The sequence below is a fragment of the Seriola dumerili genome, unplaced genomic scaffold, assembly GCF_002260705.1.
Source record: "Seriola dumerili isolate Sdu_G_001 unplaced genomic scaffold, Sdu_1.0 BDQW01001299.1, whole genome shotgun sequence".
In the NCBI taxonomy this organism is placed as follows: Eukaryota; Metazoa; Chordata; class Actinopteri; order Carangiformes; family Carangidae; genus Seriola; species Seriola dumerili.
In genome coordinates this window covers 2,742,153-2,755,644 of record NW_019175554.1, presented here as the reverse complement: position 1 = coordinate 2,755,644, position 13,492 = coordinate 2,742,153, and the positions used below count along the sequence as shown (strand labels likewise).

General features: G+C 40.0%; 1 protein-coding gene across 4 annotated transcripts in view; it reads right to left on the bottom strand.

Annotated features, from left to right (window-relative positions):
* Positions 1-776: 776 nt before the first annotated feature.
* lgr4 (leucine rich repeat containing G protein-coupled receptor 4) overlaps positions 777-13,492 on the bottom strand; it is a 30,711-nt gene continuing 17,995 nt past the window's right edge. For 2 of the 4 annotated variants that reach the window (XM_022767835.1, XM_022767837.1), the window contains 14 exons: positions 11,164-11,379; positions 9,642-9,713; positions 8,518-8,586; positions 7,849-7,920; positions 7,537-7,608; positions 7,262-7,330; positions 7,101-7,172; positions 6,758-6,823; positions 6,512-6,583; positions 6,336-6,407; positions 6,060-6,185; positions 4,729-4,826; positions 3,643-3,696; positions 777-3,494 (listed from right to left, as the gene is read on the bottom strand). In XM_022767835.1, the coding sequence (XP_022623556.1) occupies positions 2,086-3,494; positions 3,643-3,696; positions 4,729-4,826; positions 6,060-6,185; positions 6,336-6,407; positions 6,512-6,583; positions 6,758-6,823; positions 7,101-7,172; positions 7,262-7,330; positions 7,537-7,608; positions 7,849-7,920; positions 8,518-8,586; positions 9,642-9,713; positions 11,164-11,379 (2,539 nt within the window). In that variant the 3' untranslated portion in view covers positions 777-2,085. The remainder of the gene's footprint in view (positions 3,495-3,642; positions 3,697-4,728; positions 4,827-6,059; positions 6,186-6,335; positions 6,408-6,511; positions 6,584-6,757; positions 6,824-7,100; positions 7,173-7,261; positions 7,331-7,536; positions 7,609-7,848; positions 7,921-8,517; positions 8,587-9,641; positions 9,714-11,163; positions 11,380-13,492) is intronic. The other 2 variants (XM_022767836.1, XM_022767838.1) reach the window with 2 other exon arrangements.

Genomic DNA, 13,492 nt, shown 5'->3' with positions numbered 1-13,492 from the left:
CATCAGTCAACTCCTCGTCACTCACAGTATCACTCAGGTCAGCTCTCAGGGCAAAAGATGTCTACATTTATATGCTTTACAGTATAAAAATGCTATTCTGATGATCTGTACAATAAAAGTGGACGATGCAGACTTAAATGATCATACAGCAAGTCTCTGAGTCACTCACTGATAATGAAACTGGATTGCAAAGACATTCCTGAATGAATTACTTTGAAGGTAATTCCTCCTGTTTTCAACATAGGCCTTATTTTACTACTTTTGTTCCATCATGCCCATTTTTTTTTCCGGTTAAAATTTGCCGATTTACATCACTGTATAGTACAACAGGTACACTGACTGCATACCAACACCAAAAAAAAATCCTTTAAATACAAAATCAGTGTAGACAATGTCGTTAAATGTCAATGTTAATGATCACCCACTTTTCAGTAATAATAGTCCATTTCAAACCTTTTGGCACTATGTATACACTCTTGTTGACTCAGCTGGCTGCCAGTCTCCTGCTGTGTTCACGTCACGATACTTTCACATTACATTCACGTGTTTAACTTGGACGGTATTCATGTGTTTAACTTTAACACAAGTAAAATTATGTTTAAAAATGGGTTTTAATCAATCAAATGAATGTCATCTCATGAAAATAGTGTGAATAAAGGTGATTTTGATTCCTGTTTGTTGTATGTTTGTCAACAAACTTATATTTTATGGGGTAAAATAAAAACATAAGTTTGGCTGTATTTTTCTTTTGCGTCATTTTGGCAAATATTCTCTTTTTTTCCCCCAGAGTTATATGAGAAATGAGAAACCACTCTCATATCTGTATGCTTATGTTAGCTTAGCATAAAGTTTGGAACAGGCGCAAGCAGCTAGCCTTAATGTATCTGGAGGGAACATAATCCACCTACCAGTATATCCAAAACTCACTAATTAATAGGTTTCTTCTTCTTTGTTTAATCATTCAGCTTTTGACGCAGTATTCAATAGAGCAATAGGTCAGCCATTGTTCTGTCAGCCAAAAATAAGCTGAAACATCAGATAAAATAGGTCTCATTTAAGTGTTATTTTACTGTGTTTGTATGTTTTCTATAGCTCTGCAGTTAAGAAATAAAAACTTTGTTCCAAATCAAAGAGCATGATGAAAAAAATAACTAAATAAAAAAAAGGCCCAGATTTGAAAATAACAGGAATTTTCCTTCAGACTATTGAAAATAATGACCTAAACCTGTGTATGTATTAGCTTTCTGCGAAGGATAAGAAAAAGAGGTGCTGCTGTTTTGGTGAATGTTTAGGGTTATATTGTATATTCATCATTCAAAGGCCACCTTTCATACACCTGAAATCGTCTCCACCCAGACACTCCTGCTGCTCACACAATAAATAAAATCTTTCAAAACCGCCAAGCATAGTTGTTGCTAAAACAGTGATATCTGCTACTTTCATCACATTCTCAGTCTTAGTAACTTAAAGCAAAGAAGTGTTTATTATAGACTAGCATTCACCATTCTCACACTGATAAGAGTATGATCGCAGGTAGGGAAGAAGTTATCGGTGACGTTACATTATTCCCCTCTGATGGGTGAAGACCGCCTGAAAGTTACATTCAAACAGAGAAAGTCTAGGATTATTATTACATTTGCTACATTTATATTTAAACAAAAATTCTAAGTATAAAATCGACAGTTGCTGTGGAGAAGCTTTAAAAATTGACATGATGTATAACAATTAAAATTTAAAAAGCTTAAAAGTACAGGTAAAACAGAGGAACCATAAAGTCTTCGACACATAAATTGAAGCTCGCAAAATCATGATATCCACTCGGAAGGCACTGGTGGCAAGATTTTCCATTGCAAGATCCTTTGTCGACCATTGTGTAACATGATGTGCTCAGTTCAGCTCATTTAGAAATGGTATCCAAGTTCCCTTTAAATGATTGGTTGCTTCTGTTTTCTTAAGTGCTTGCTCAATAGTCTTTGAGCAGGGTAGTTGGCACATTTTTCTTTATATAAAAAGGTTTACATATTCTTGTAGCATCTAAATTCACATGACAGAGATCTGTGCATATAGTGGAGTTCTGAAGCGTCCTTAGTCCTTGACTCGAGGTATATTGTATGAATAGTGTACAAGAGGAAGGCCTCTGGTCTGACAGAAGCAGGCTCTGCCGCAGGCCTGAACCTGGTCCGAGCTGTCCGACACAAATGAGTCCCCCTCGTCGGCGTACTCAGACTGAGCGGAGGGAGTGCCGCTGTCTGCCCAAAACCCCTCTGCACGCGGGCACACTGCAGCTCCCGCCAGGAGGGTGGGACAGCTGTGAGACTTCACCAAGTGTCTACAGACTGTGGAGGATGAGGGGGAAGAGCAGGTCCTGGCATGCAGCGCTGCCTCGCACTGCTCGCATACAACTGTCTCTCCACAAAGCTGTGAGTACACCCCACAGTCAAAGCCCAGGTGGGTGGAGGAGCCCCCGTCTGTGAGCTCTGACCCTCCACCACCTTCGTCTCCATGACTTTCAGCACCAGCCTTCACCTCCCTGGTGAAACCTCCGCGGCCGCGTAGTCTCAGCCAGTCCTCCCTGAAGGCCGGGCTGAAGAACACATACAGCACTGGGTTCAGGCACGCAGGCAGCGGGAAGAAAATGAGAGTAACAGACTTGGCGATCTCTGGGCCGCCAGCTGTAGAGCCTGTCAAGAGAGGGGCGAAGGAGAAAGCTGCCACAGGGCAGAAGAAGATGCAGTTGGTGAAGATGAGCCAGGCTACATGTCGCAGGGCACCTGTCTGCTCTGGATCAGCCAGCTCCACCCTGCCCAGGTGGCAGTACAGCTGGGTATAAACAGCTGCAGTGAACAGGTAAGCAAGTGCGTTGAGCAGCACGAGAACCACTGTGACACTCAGAGCTGGACTCTCACCCCCAGCGAAGGGCAGGCAGAGAGGAGAGGCCGACTGGTCGCTGGAGGTCAGGAGAGGCAGGCAGGCTCCGGCAGCAGCCAGCAGCCCCAGTAGTCCTGCAGCCAGGCTGAAGCGTCGATCTCCTCTCCAGCATCCGCCATGGCTGCCGCCGTTCCTCCTGGGCGACATCATTACTTTCCCGAGAATCGTCCGCACGGCAACGCTGCGCTCTACAGCTGCCAGTGACAGTAACAATACTGCCCACTCTGATGAGAAGACGGCCAGAGCTCCTGTGATCTGACAGCCAGGCCCCATCTCCCACCACACACCAAACTCCGCGAAGGAGCCCCAGGTAGCAACATCGAGCACGGTCAGCACGCCGACATACACACCTGTAAGCAGATTGGCCAGGGCCAGCAGCCCCATGAGCAGCCTGGCTGGAGAGAGAGATACAGTGAGGGAGTGGGAATGGCCTGCAGCTCGCTGTGCGGGGGAGAAGGTCGCCACCAGCACCAGGCTGTTAAAGACCAGCGACACCAGGCAGATGAACCAGACTGTCAGACGAATCATCCAGTTACCCAGGAGGTGCTCACAAGGCTTGAAAGCTCCTGAAGATGGAAACAATACGGTTGATTAAAAATTGACACTTGATTTAGCCATGTATTTTCAGATTATTTCAAAGCTCTTAAACATTGGCTGACTAAAGCAAACATGTAGATACACAATGAAAGATGTAAAGAGCTGTTTAATGGTTACCTGGTGAAGGGGAGCAGTGCATAATCATTGAGATTCTTTCCACATCCTCTCCTGCTATAAAAAAAATAAAAAATAAAAAATAAAAAAAATAAAAAAAATAGATGAAAGAAATGTTAAAGACTCTTTTAATCCTAAATAGATACAGGATATGCCACCAAAATGAGTCTAGGGCAGCAATTATGACTGACAACCTAATCTCATGTAATTTCACACTCTGCAGAGGCACCAGACAAGAGTGCAAATAGTGAAGGTAAAAGTGGACATCACTTTTACCATCACTATTTGCACTCTTTATTGAACCATTAGAGGCAGCAATACGCCAAAAGCTCATAACAGGCATCCACACTAATAAGAAAACACATAAAATCAGCATATATGCAGGCGATGTACTTCTATTCATGCAAGATCCAAACAAATCAGTCACAGAACTTATCAAAACCATCAATACATCTCACAACATCTCTGATTACACAATAAACTGGAATAAATCCACCATCCGACCAGTAAATAGAGGTAGCTCTCATACTACATCCCCCACTTACGACCCACAACTGGCAATATCACACAAATATATTTAGGTATAAAATTCTCCTCCAAGCTGTCAGTTTTGTTCCATCTAAACTCCACATCTTCAGCATGTTCAGAAATACTAAAATAAGGCAAATATAATGTAAGATCATTCACAGAGCACATATTACACAACATAAGATGCACATAATGGGAGTCATTTTCCTAATGTTTCCTACAACTATACACTTTAGGTAGGAAATGTAGGACAGTGTTTAATGTTAGTTGTCTAATGCAATAAAACACATTGTAAATTTTTCCTGATGCACACATCTGCATAATGCAATCTGTGAGGTTTCAAAACGCATACAGGCTGTGGAGTGGGTAAAACTTAAAAAAGCAAAAACGTCCAACATCTACATCTGATATCTGGTGGTCTGGGAATAAAGAATGCTGTTTGGAGGCTTATATAAAACAAACTCCATTGATATTTTTAGTTGCTTTTGTAAATAAAACAAAAAAAGTTTAGCTAACATGTAAACTGTTGCACGGAAAAGGCTCTGACTGAAGCATTCCCACCTGTAGATTTCTTTACGTCATTTTCCTCAGAGGAACTCGTCATTGAGTCACATCCAACAAATGCACAGCACTGGTAGGCGTAAGGGACAGAGATGGACCTACAAAAAAAAAACAATGATCATTTAGAGAGGCCGATATTATCCGACTGAGGCCCAGTGTTGATAATACAGATGGTCCAGAATCTTGAAAACCATACTGGAAAAAGTATAAATAATGTGTTTGTCTGCAAGTATCTGGCCCTTCTGATTTTTTTCAATAATAATATTTGGATGTTTCCATAGTGTGTCTACAATTGTGAAGAAAACAGATTCAGCTGGCTTTCTCATTAAACAGAAGCAAAGAGGTGGAGTTTGTTGTCAGTCAGTCACGCACATAAAATCACAGCAGACAGAGAAAAACAGCAAAACAGATTCACTTATATCACTTTTATATTTTGTTCACTTAGGGATTTGTCCAATTCATTTTTTTTTGCTGTTTTTTCTCCGTTTTGGACTCAGATGTTTTATGTCTTCTTTGTGTCAAAGCAAGTGTTTTTTAGATGCAAGAACACCACAGGCCAGAAAGTATTTTTTTCCCCTGTGAGAAATACAGTTATGTACATATATAAGGCATTTAAGGTAACCTAGGGATGACATAATAAGACTCACTCAAAAAATACATGGAAAAATCAATGTATTCATAAACTGCAAAGAGGTGTTTAATGTCTTTTCGTATTTAGTTGTGAAAACAAAAGGTGAGGGAAAATAAGTGCACTAAATGGCTAAAAGTGATTAAATACACTATACACTAGTACCTGAGGATTCTGTGGAGAAAATGAATTCCTCATCAACACCATGGCCTGGTGTTTCTATGCAGACCTTCACTAGAACTCTATTTTAAAAATCCTTTAAAAATCAGCCATATCTGTGTAAGGGCTATGTCCTGCAATAATGTGATCTTTCTTTCTGAAAACAATTCAGAAGAAATGCTGACAAACAGTTAAAAAACAATTTATCTAATCCCAGTTTGAGATTTATTTCAAGCCTATAGCTAACCCTTATACATTTTCTACAATTTACAATTTAAATTAATTTTTTTTTTACCCTTCAACAAATCAAAATAATTATATGTTAAATGTTTTTTGGTTTTTTTGGGGCATTTTGTGCCTGTGTCAGAGGGCGACTGTAGAGAGCTGAGAGAGAACAAGGGGAGAGAAAAACGGGGGAACACATGCATCAAAAGTCACCTGCTTAAATTGAATCTGGGATGTTGTAGCTACATAGTGTTATGTTCTACATTCCCTCCTAAACACTTAGATGACAGAACTTGAGGCCACAGAATTTCTTCCTCACCTGAGTTTGGGTAGGTTTTTTGCTGTCAGCACATTTTTCATCTGTGGGTTCCCTGAGAGTTTTAGCTGACTGAGGGCGCTCAGTCCAGTCGTTGGAATCACAGTCAGAGAGTTCATACTCAGATCTCTGTAATAAAAAAATAAGAATAAAAAAAGATCACACACAAGTAATTTAATGCTGTACAATACAGAAAGTCAAACCAAACAATGATATGTAAGTGGAGTTCTGTACTCTTTATGATGAAAGGTGGTAAAATAAGACACAGGTCATACTCACAGGTTGGTGAGAGCAGTAAGGGTGAGGAAAGCGTCTCTGTGGATAACCCGGATTTCATTTCTACTCAGGTCTCTGTGTAAAATCACAATGGCATGAATTCACGATCCAGGTATAAAACCTTTGTTTTTACAGGATCCGGTGTGTGTTACTGAGTGTGTGCGACTGAGCGAACTTACAGTAAACGGAGAGCAGAGAGACCTTGGAAAGTGTCCCTTTCAATTTCTTGAATATGATTGTGCTGAAAGCTTCTGCAGATTCAAACCAAGAATTTAACAGATTATAAACAAGCCGCTAATTACCTTTATTGTGTTAATTGTTATTACATTCTCTTATTTTAGTCTTAAAATAGAATCTGCCCTTTAATCTTTACTATCCTTGTCTGAAATCATTTGTTAACTGTCTTCTAAATGTTCCACACTCACATCTCCTGCAGTAGGACGCAGCCCTGGAGGGACGGAAGCCCCTCGACCTCATTGTAGGACAGGTCTCTGATGGAGGGACACAAACAGCTTCAATAATTAGACAACTGGGACAATTTAAAATAAAAGAATGAAGAAAAAAGGTTGGATTGTTGATCATGTTCCACTATAAAGGTAGTTTATAAACAATTTCCCTGTATAGTATATACAGTTTCTGAAATGCCACATTTTTAGCATGAATGGGAATCCAAAATTCTTAACAATCTTTAATCCTCAGTAAGTACAATTATTTGTTTAATGTGTTTTAAGTTCTGTTGCAGGTGACAAGAAAGGAAAAGTCTCTTACAGTGTCCGAAGCAACTTGAGATCCTCACACAGATCAGCGGGGATGGACGAGATCTTGGTTCCTGACAGGGTACTGGAAATGAAAAACCTAATGAGTCACTTCTGAGACACACAAAAGCACAAGCGGAAACAGATGCTTCATCCAAGTCCAACTTCACTCACAGACTCTCAAGGTTATTAGTCCATGTAAGGATGGGGAAGTCCTGCATCATACTGGCCCCACGCAACATCCTGAAACACACATGGTGATGAAGAGTAAAATCACTGTCACAAACATCAAAGCATGAGCTGGTATGAATCAAACAAGACACAAGGACCCTTTAAAACACACATAAATAGATCTTATTTTAATGTTTAGGACACCACTGACTGACGGAGTTCAAACAGAACTTGGTAACAGTGATTTGTCAGAAGCTGTGCTTGACAGTGGGACTTACAGGGAGTGCAGGTCCGACAGATTCTGGAAAGCTGACGCGCCCACGAAGGACAGAGGGTTGTCATAGAGATGTCTGGGAGGGCAGCAAGAGCACAGGGGAAGAGTTCAAACCAAAGTCATTTACTATGCGAGAATGGCACCATCTTCTGGACATTCATCTACTGAAGCCTTACACTTGTATCTCACATCAGCTAAAACTGTGTGTGTGCTCATCAGAAAGCGTACTGTACATCATGCATGGGCGGCCGTTGAAGAAGTTTGAGTTATTAGTGTGTTATGTCTGTTTCAGTGAATCAGAGGAGTTTGATCTTACATGGTTCGCAGCAGGGGGTTGTTATTGAAGGCCCGTTCAGGTATGGAAGCAATATCATTGCTGTGAAAGCCGCTGCAGGAGGAAGAGCAAGGAGACAGTGTAAAGACACTTTGCTCACTATGAAACCTGACCTATAAGTTAGGTTGCTATATACAAAAACCAAACATTTGAAAAAAAAAAGAAAAATAAACAAAAACCATGTTACAAATGCATAGACAGTTCAACCAAATCAAGCACAAACAAAGGTGCCAAACAACTCTCACAGCCTGCTACAGAAACCAGGTCTGTAAATTGATTTGATTTGATTTCAGAGAAAACTCTGAATTAAACGGTGTGCTGATCAGAGAAACCAGGAAATAAGACTTTATAAGCCGTCAACATAAAGACACAAATATTGAAACACGTAGTAAAGAATTTCAACAGAATGAATCATCACAGCCACTAGATAAGGTCATAAACAGAATTATGTACCTTTTTTTTTTTTTTACCCTGATGTGTCAAATTCACTGACACTCTGAGGGTTACTTTGTCAGATATTTGTCTTTTTTTAAAATCACATAAAAACTAATAGACACCAACAAGCTTCCTTTATGTGCTGATGAGTTAACCAGTCCCTGACTAAAGTGCCCCCCCAACACACACAGAGCAGAAGCAGGACAATGCACTCACAGCTCCTTCAGTTTAGGCAGGGCCTGTATTGCTTTGGGAAAAACCATCAGGTTGTTGAAGTTCAGATCTCTATGGAGAAACAGAGAGAGGCAAAGAGAGTCAGTGCTGTTTTTTTTTTTTTTTTTGCTTTACAGTGAAACAAATCCATCCCTCTAAAGCCACTAGTTAATGGTACATGCAAACAAAAAGGTCTGCATTTAAGCATTGTTAATGGAAGTGTGACTGTGGTCAGCTCCAAGTCACACACCAATTGTTAATAATTAAGATTACTAGCATTGTTATAATCCTATTAACAAAATATATGACTTGCTAGCAGTACTGAATGATTTAGCTCCACATGTTGCAAGCAACTGAACCATGGAGCTTGGATTACAAACAATAATTCTTTAACAATTGACATGTATTTTTTGGATTCAATCATTGGTTGGTTCGATATCGAATTTATAATGATATGAAACAGGGGAAAGCAGCAAAAACTCACAACTGAACAGCCAGAAAAAAGGCATTTTTGCTTGAAAATTGACAGGAGGGTAATGCATCATTAAAAATATTGTTAATTTCATGCCCATCGACTAATCAATCAATTGATTTGTTATTGTTTTGGCACAATAGGTAGTAGGGACTTTGCCTTGATCCTTCGTAGATATTATTCAAAACACGACACACCACACTATAGGCTTGAAAACACCATTGCAAACCTTAACTAATTTCAATATAACTAAATTAAGTGTTCACTCTGCCATGTTGTTATGTAGGGAAATGTAAACAGTAGATCACCACAAGTACCAGCAGATATTTCATTTTAAATGGATCAGACTGGAAGTTAGGATAAAAAACAAAAAAAGGATCAGGACATCCCCAGTCTCCTGTAAAAGGTCTGTGTGTTGTACAGTAGCTGTTTGCCATTAGGTAAGGCTGTGTGGCAGGAGGAAGTGAACAGTGGGAGGGCAGATTTGATAAGCATCATGTACTTTGCTCTATTTATCCTAGAGCAATTAAAGGAGGAAGTGGACACAATGATGTCTGGAGGACTGGGGCAGAGGTGGGTGGGGGAGCTGTTAGCACACACAAACACGAGCACAAACACACTTAGACAGATGCACACTGTGCGACTGTCCACTTACAGTGTCTCCAGGTTCAAGAGTCCAGCAAAACAGTTGTCTCCTATCTCTTTAATTCTGTTGTTGTGAAGATGCCTGGAAAAGCAAAAAGCAGTTTTACGCACATTTTTGAGGTTTTCATGCTGCGACAGATATAAAATTATCTTTCCCATTCATCCGGGGTTTTAATCCAGCTTGCGTGATGTGTGTGATTTGATCAGGTGTGTGTACTACATGTGTATATGCAGAGGGTTTTCCCAGCCTAATAGATTCTAGGTCTTTTCTTCCTGTTTATCCTGACATGTTTATACTAACCCTCCAGCAATACCATTCAGTGTGTCTGTGTGCTTGTGTTTGTGTGATTCTATAACAGCAGCAAGGGGGAAAAAAATGTAAGTTTGGAATAATCCCTCAGATTCGTAACACACCACATACAGCATTTGTACTTGTTCTTCTCATGGAAGGTTTCAGCATTTCCCACCATGCATAAAACAACAACATAATCTTGATTTTTACATTACCATCAAGCAACTTTTTCAGAGTGTCATTAACATTCAAATTCAAACCCCAGTGGCATATTTTGCACGCAAAAACGCAGCAGGCAGGAGCAGCAACCCATTTTGTTGACTTACTGACTGTAAGCTGTGGAAATAAATAGTACAAAGTTTGTGTTGTGAATCTGATTTGCAGTTGCTCAGAGGATACATTCAGAGCCAGAGCAGAACACAAGGAGAGGTAATTTGCATTGATTTGTGGTGACAGAATAATATAGATGATGTATGAGCAACTATGAATTACAGCTTCTTTAATTTAAAGGGGAGAACCAGTCATATTTTACTAGCACTCAGTCAGATAGAGTGAGAGTTGGTTACTTACAGAAATTACCCCCCAAAAATATCCATCCACTCATTACAAGTCATGGCTCAGACACTAAAGAGACATGAAACTGTTACTGTATAATCTCTCTGCAGGGAATTTGCATGTGTTGGTTTTCAATTTGAGAAATATCCGGAGCTACTCAACACCGTGTGACCGTCACCTCCTCAGCTTCTCCCTCAGGTCATTTCAGTAAACATGAGAATGTTCTTAGTCAGTGTGGCAGGTTAATTAAAGTTTAAAAAAAGTACACCAGCAGGTTGTTCCTGTTGAGTTATTTAGTGTATAGGTCTATTAAGACCGCATGCTCAGGCTGTCCTGGGGAAGCTCACTTTAATGAATCAAACTGTTTATTACTCAAATGCTGCGGCTTTTAAAAGATATCTCACCAAAAGCCTTGACTGATGAAATGCCATGGTATATAACTATGTAACTGTCTATATGTTTTTTTTAATCCAGGGACTGATTTACAACATGACTACTTACCCATTTACAAAATCTGTCCTTCTTGGTATTTTTTCATGTAGCAGTGACGTAACATACAACAGCGTTTAGTTCAGTTTGATAGAGACCATCATTAGAATATTTTTTTAGTACACCTGAAGGGATCAGCGCAAATTGCTGAGTAAACAATTTGTAAACATTTGTACAGTAGCTTAATATAACTTACAACACAACTAGACTGGTGAGGTTTGCGAAGGCGTTGTCTGGTATGTACGAGATGCAGTTGAGTGCCAGCGTCAGAGCCTGAAGGTTCGCCTGGTGTCTCAGGGAACTGATGGGGACCTCCGTCAGGTTGTTGTCATCCAACCAGAGGTGGCGCAGCTGCTGAAGGCCTTCAAAACTGTCGTCTGGAACGGTGGTGATATGGTTCGCATCCAGGCGACTACAAATCACAGATTGATTCAATTAATATGATGCTTAAAATGACTAAGACATTTGATACTGCCATAAATAAAAAAGCAAAATTATTAACAACTTTTTTTTCATCAATTATTTCCATATCATTCTTGCAGGAAAACTGTATTTCCGGTTTAAGAATTGATCATTTTATTGATACTATATGACAGGGTTTTCCCTAAGTGCCGGACATTAAAGCATTTCCAGCCGGCTACTCTTTCCATCCTGACGTCCTGTGTCTGTTGGAGAAAGGGAGATTTTTAACGTGAAACTGCGTTATTGTGTTTTTACCATTTTAATCATATCCATTTGTTTTTGAGGAGATCTCCGTGGATGAGTTTTTTTTTTTTTAAAACGCATATTTTCCCCAACTCTGCATCTAGTCTGCAGAATCTCTCTGCCCCTGCTCTCTGTGTGTGTGTGTGTGTGTGTGTCAGCGCTGTACACAGGGTGTCCTGGCAGAGCAGTGATTACCATCTTTACTTTAAATAAAATAAATATAGAAAGACTACAGCCTTATGTATATGTGATAGACGTTTTGGTGTGTTTGGTTACTAGCCCCACCCAGAACACCTCCAAAGCACCCAAGTTGCATTTGCATAACCTCACATCATTCAACTCACTGCAGAGGGGCAGCAGTTCAACGTCAACATCCTCCTAGACTATAAACTCCTCCAGAAACATCTGAATCTTGACTGCAGGCCAAGGTTTGAGCTTTACTCTGTGGCTACACTTGCTCTTTGTGACCACTTAGCAGCACAACACCTGCATTATTGCAACCACTGCAATGGTCTCACTTTCTGTCTTTTTTTTTTTTTAGCCACACTTATGGGAAATACAGAAATACCTGTCATCGCTCACTTAGGGAAACTCTTCATTCTTCAAATGTATGACACACAATGTTTATCTGGCTGCCCTGGTAAATGTGATATTAAACTGTCCATTTCTTACTGGTTAATTCACAAAATTTTAATTTTATAATATATAGAGCATAGTTTCATGCTGTGGATATTTAGGGTATCCAATGTGTAAGTGTTCCCCATGAAATTTTAATGTACTAGAGAGCACTGACCCCTGTAGATAAAATTGTAATCAGAAGCCAATAGTTTGGTGGTTTAAAAAAAAAAAAGGAAATATTCTTAATTTAAAGATTAATGCACAACTGCCCGTTTCACCATCACTGCACTGTTTTTTCATGCTATCCTCCTTCCCTGAGCGTCTCGCCCTCCCTCAAAATTCCTCAAGTGTCTGGGCTGGAAGAAAAACAGTCTTGATTGACATTTAGCTCTCTAAGGCTTTATACAAACCAAGTCCTAGCTCTGCCAAAGCATATTACTTCAGCTACAGACCTTAAAACCCTCACAGAGAAAAGACATCTGTTAAAAAGAAAGAGGAGAGGCACAAAAAAAAAAAAAAAAAAAAAAAAAAAGACAAGGGGAAGCAAGGGACACGAGGAGGGATATAGAGGAGTGATAATGGCAGAAAGCTGGATTTTCAGCACGTTTCTCCAGCTGGATCCATTTCTCCTTTAGTCTGTCAAATTCAAAAGGCGCAGTGGTGGAGGTAGGTGGTACAAATAAAGCCATGTACATGTTATGGTCTCAATGAAACTGACATTCAGTAGACGCAGAAATACAATGTCGAGATTGAGGGCAAGCGAAGCAGGAAATTGTGAGAGGGCTAACAGTTACGAGTAAACATGTAGGAACACACAAGCTCATTGAAAACCTGCTGATTTAGAGTGACTGACATTTGCACAGGGCTATTGCTTGGCGCACAACAAACACTGCAGCAGGAGTGAAGTCTTCACCCTCGTCATATTGCTGTTACCTGTAGGTATAATCTAAGATACTATAAGTGATGGCTGCAGCCATGTATTAAACAGGGAAAATTAAACTACGATGGTGAATGACAACTATCTGTTCTGAACAGTTCAAGCAATCTGATGCTCAATATGACCAGGAACATGGTTGCTGAAGTTTGACAAACTCTTACCGTAACACAATGCAGTTTGGCATTTCCAGAGTTGACATTTATTTTAAATAACGTGGCTCAACGTGTTCATTCATTCATTTTCTACCGCTTATCCTCTAGTAGGG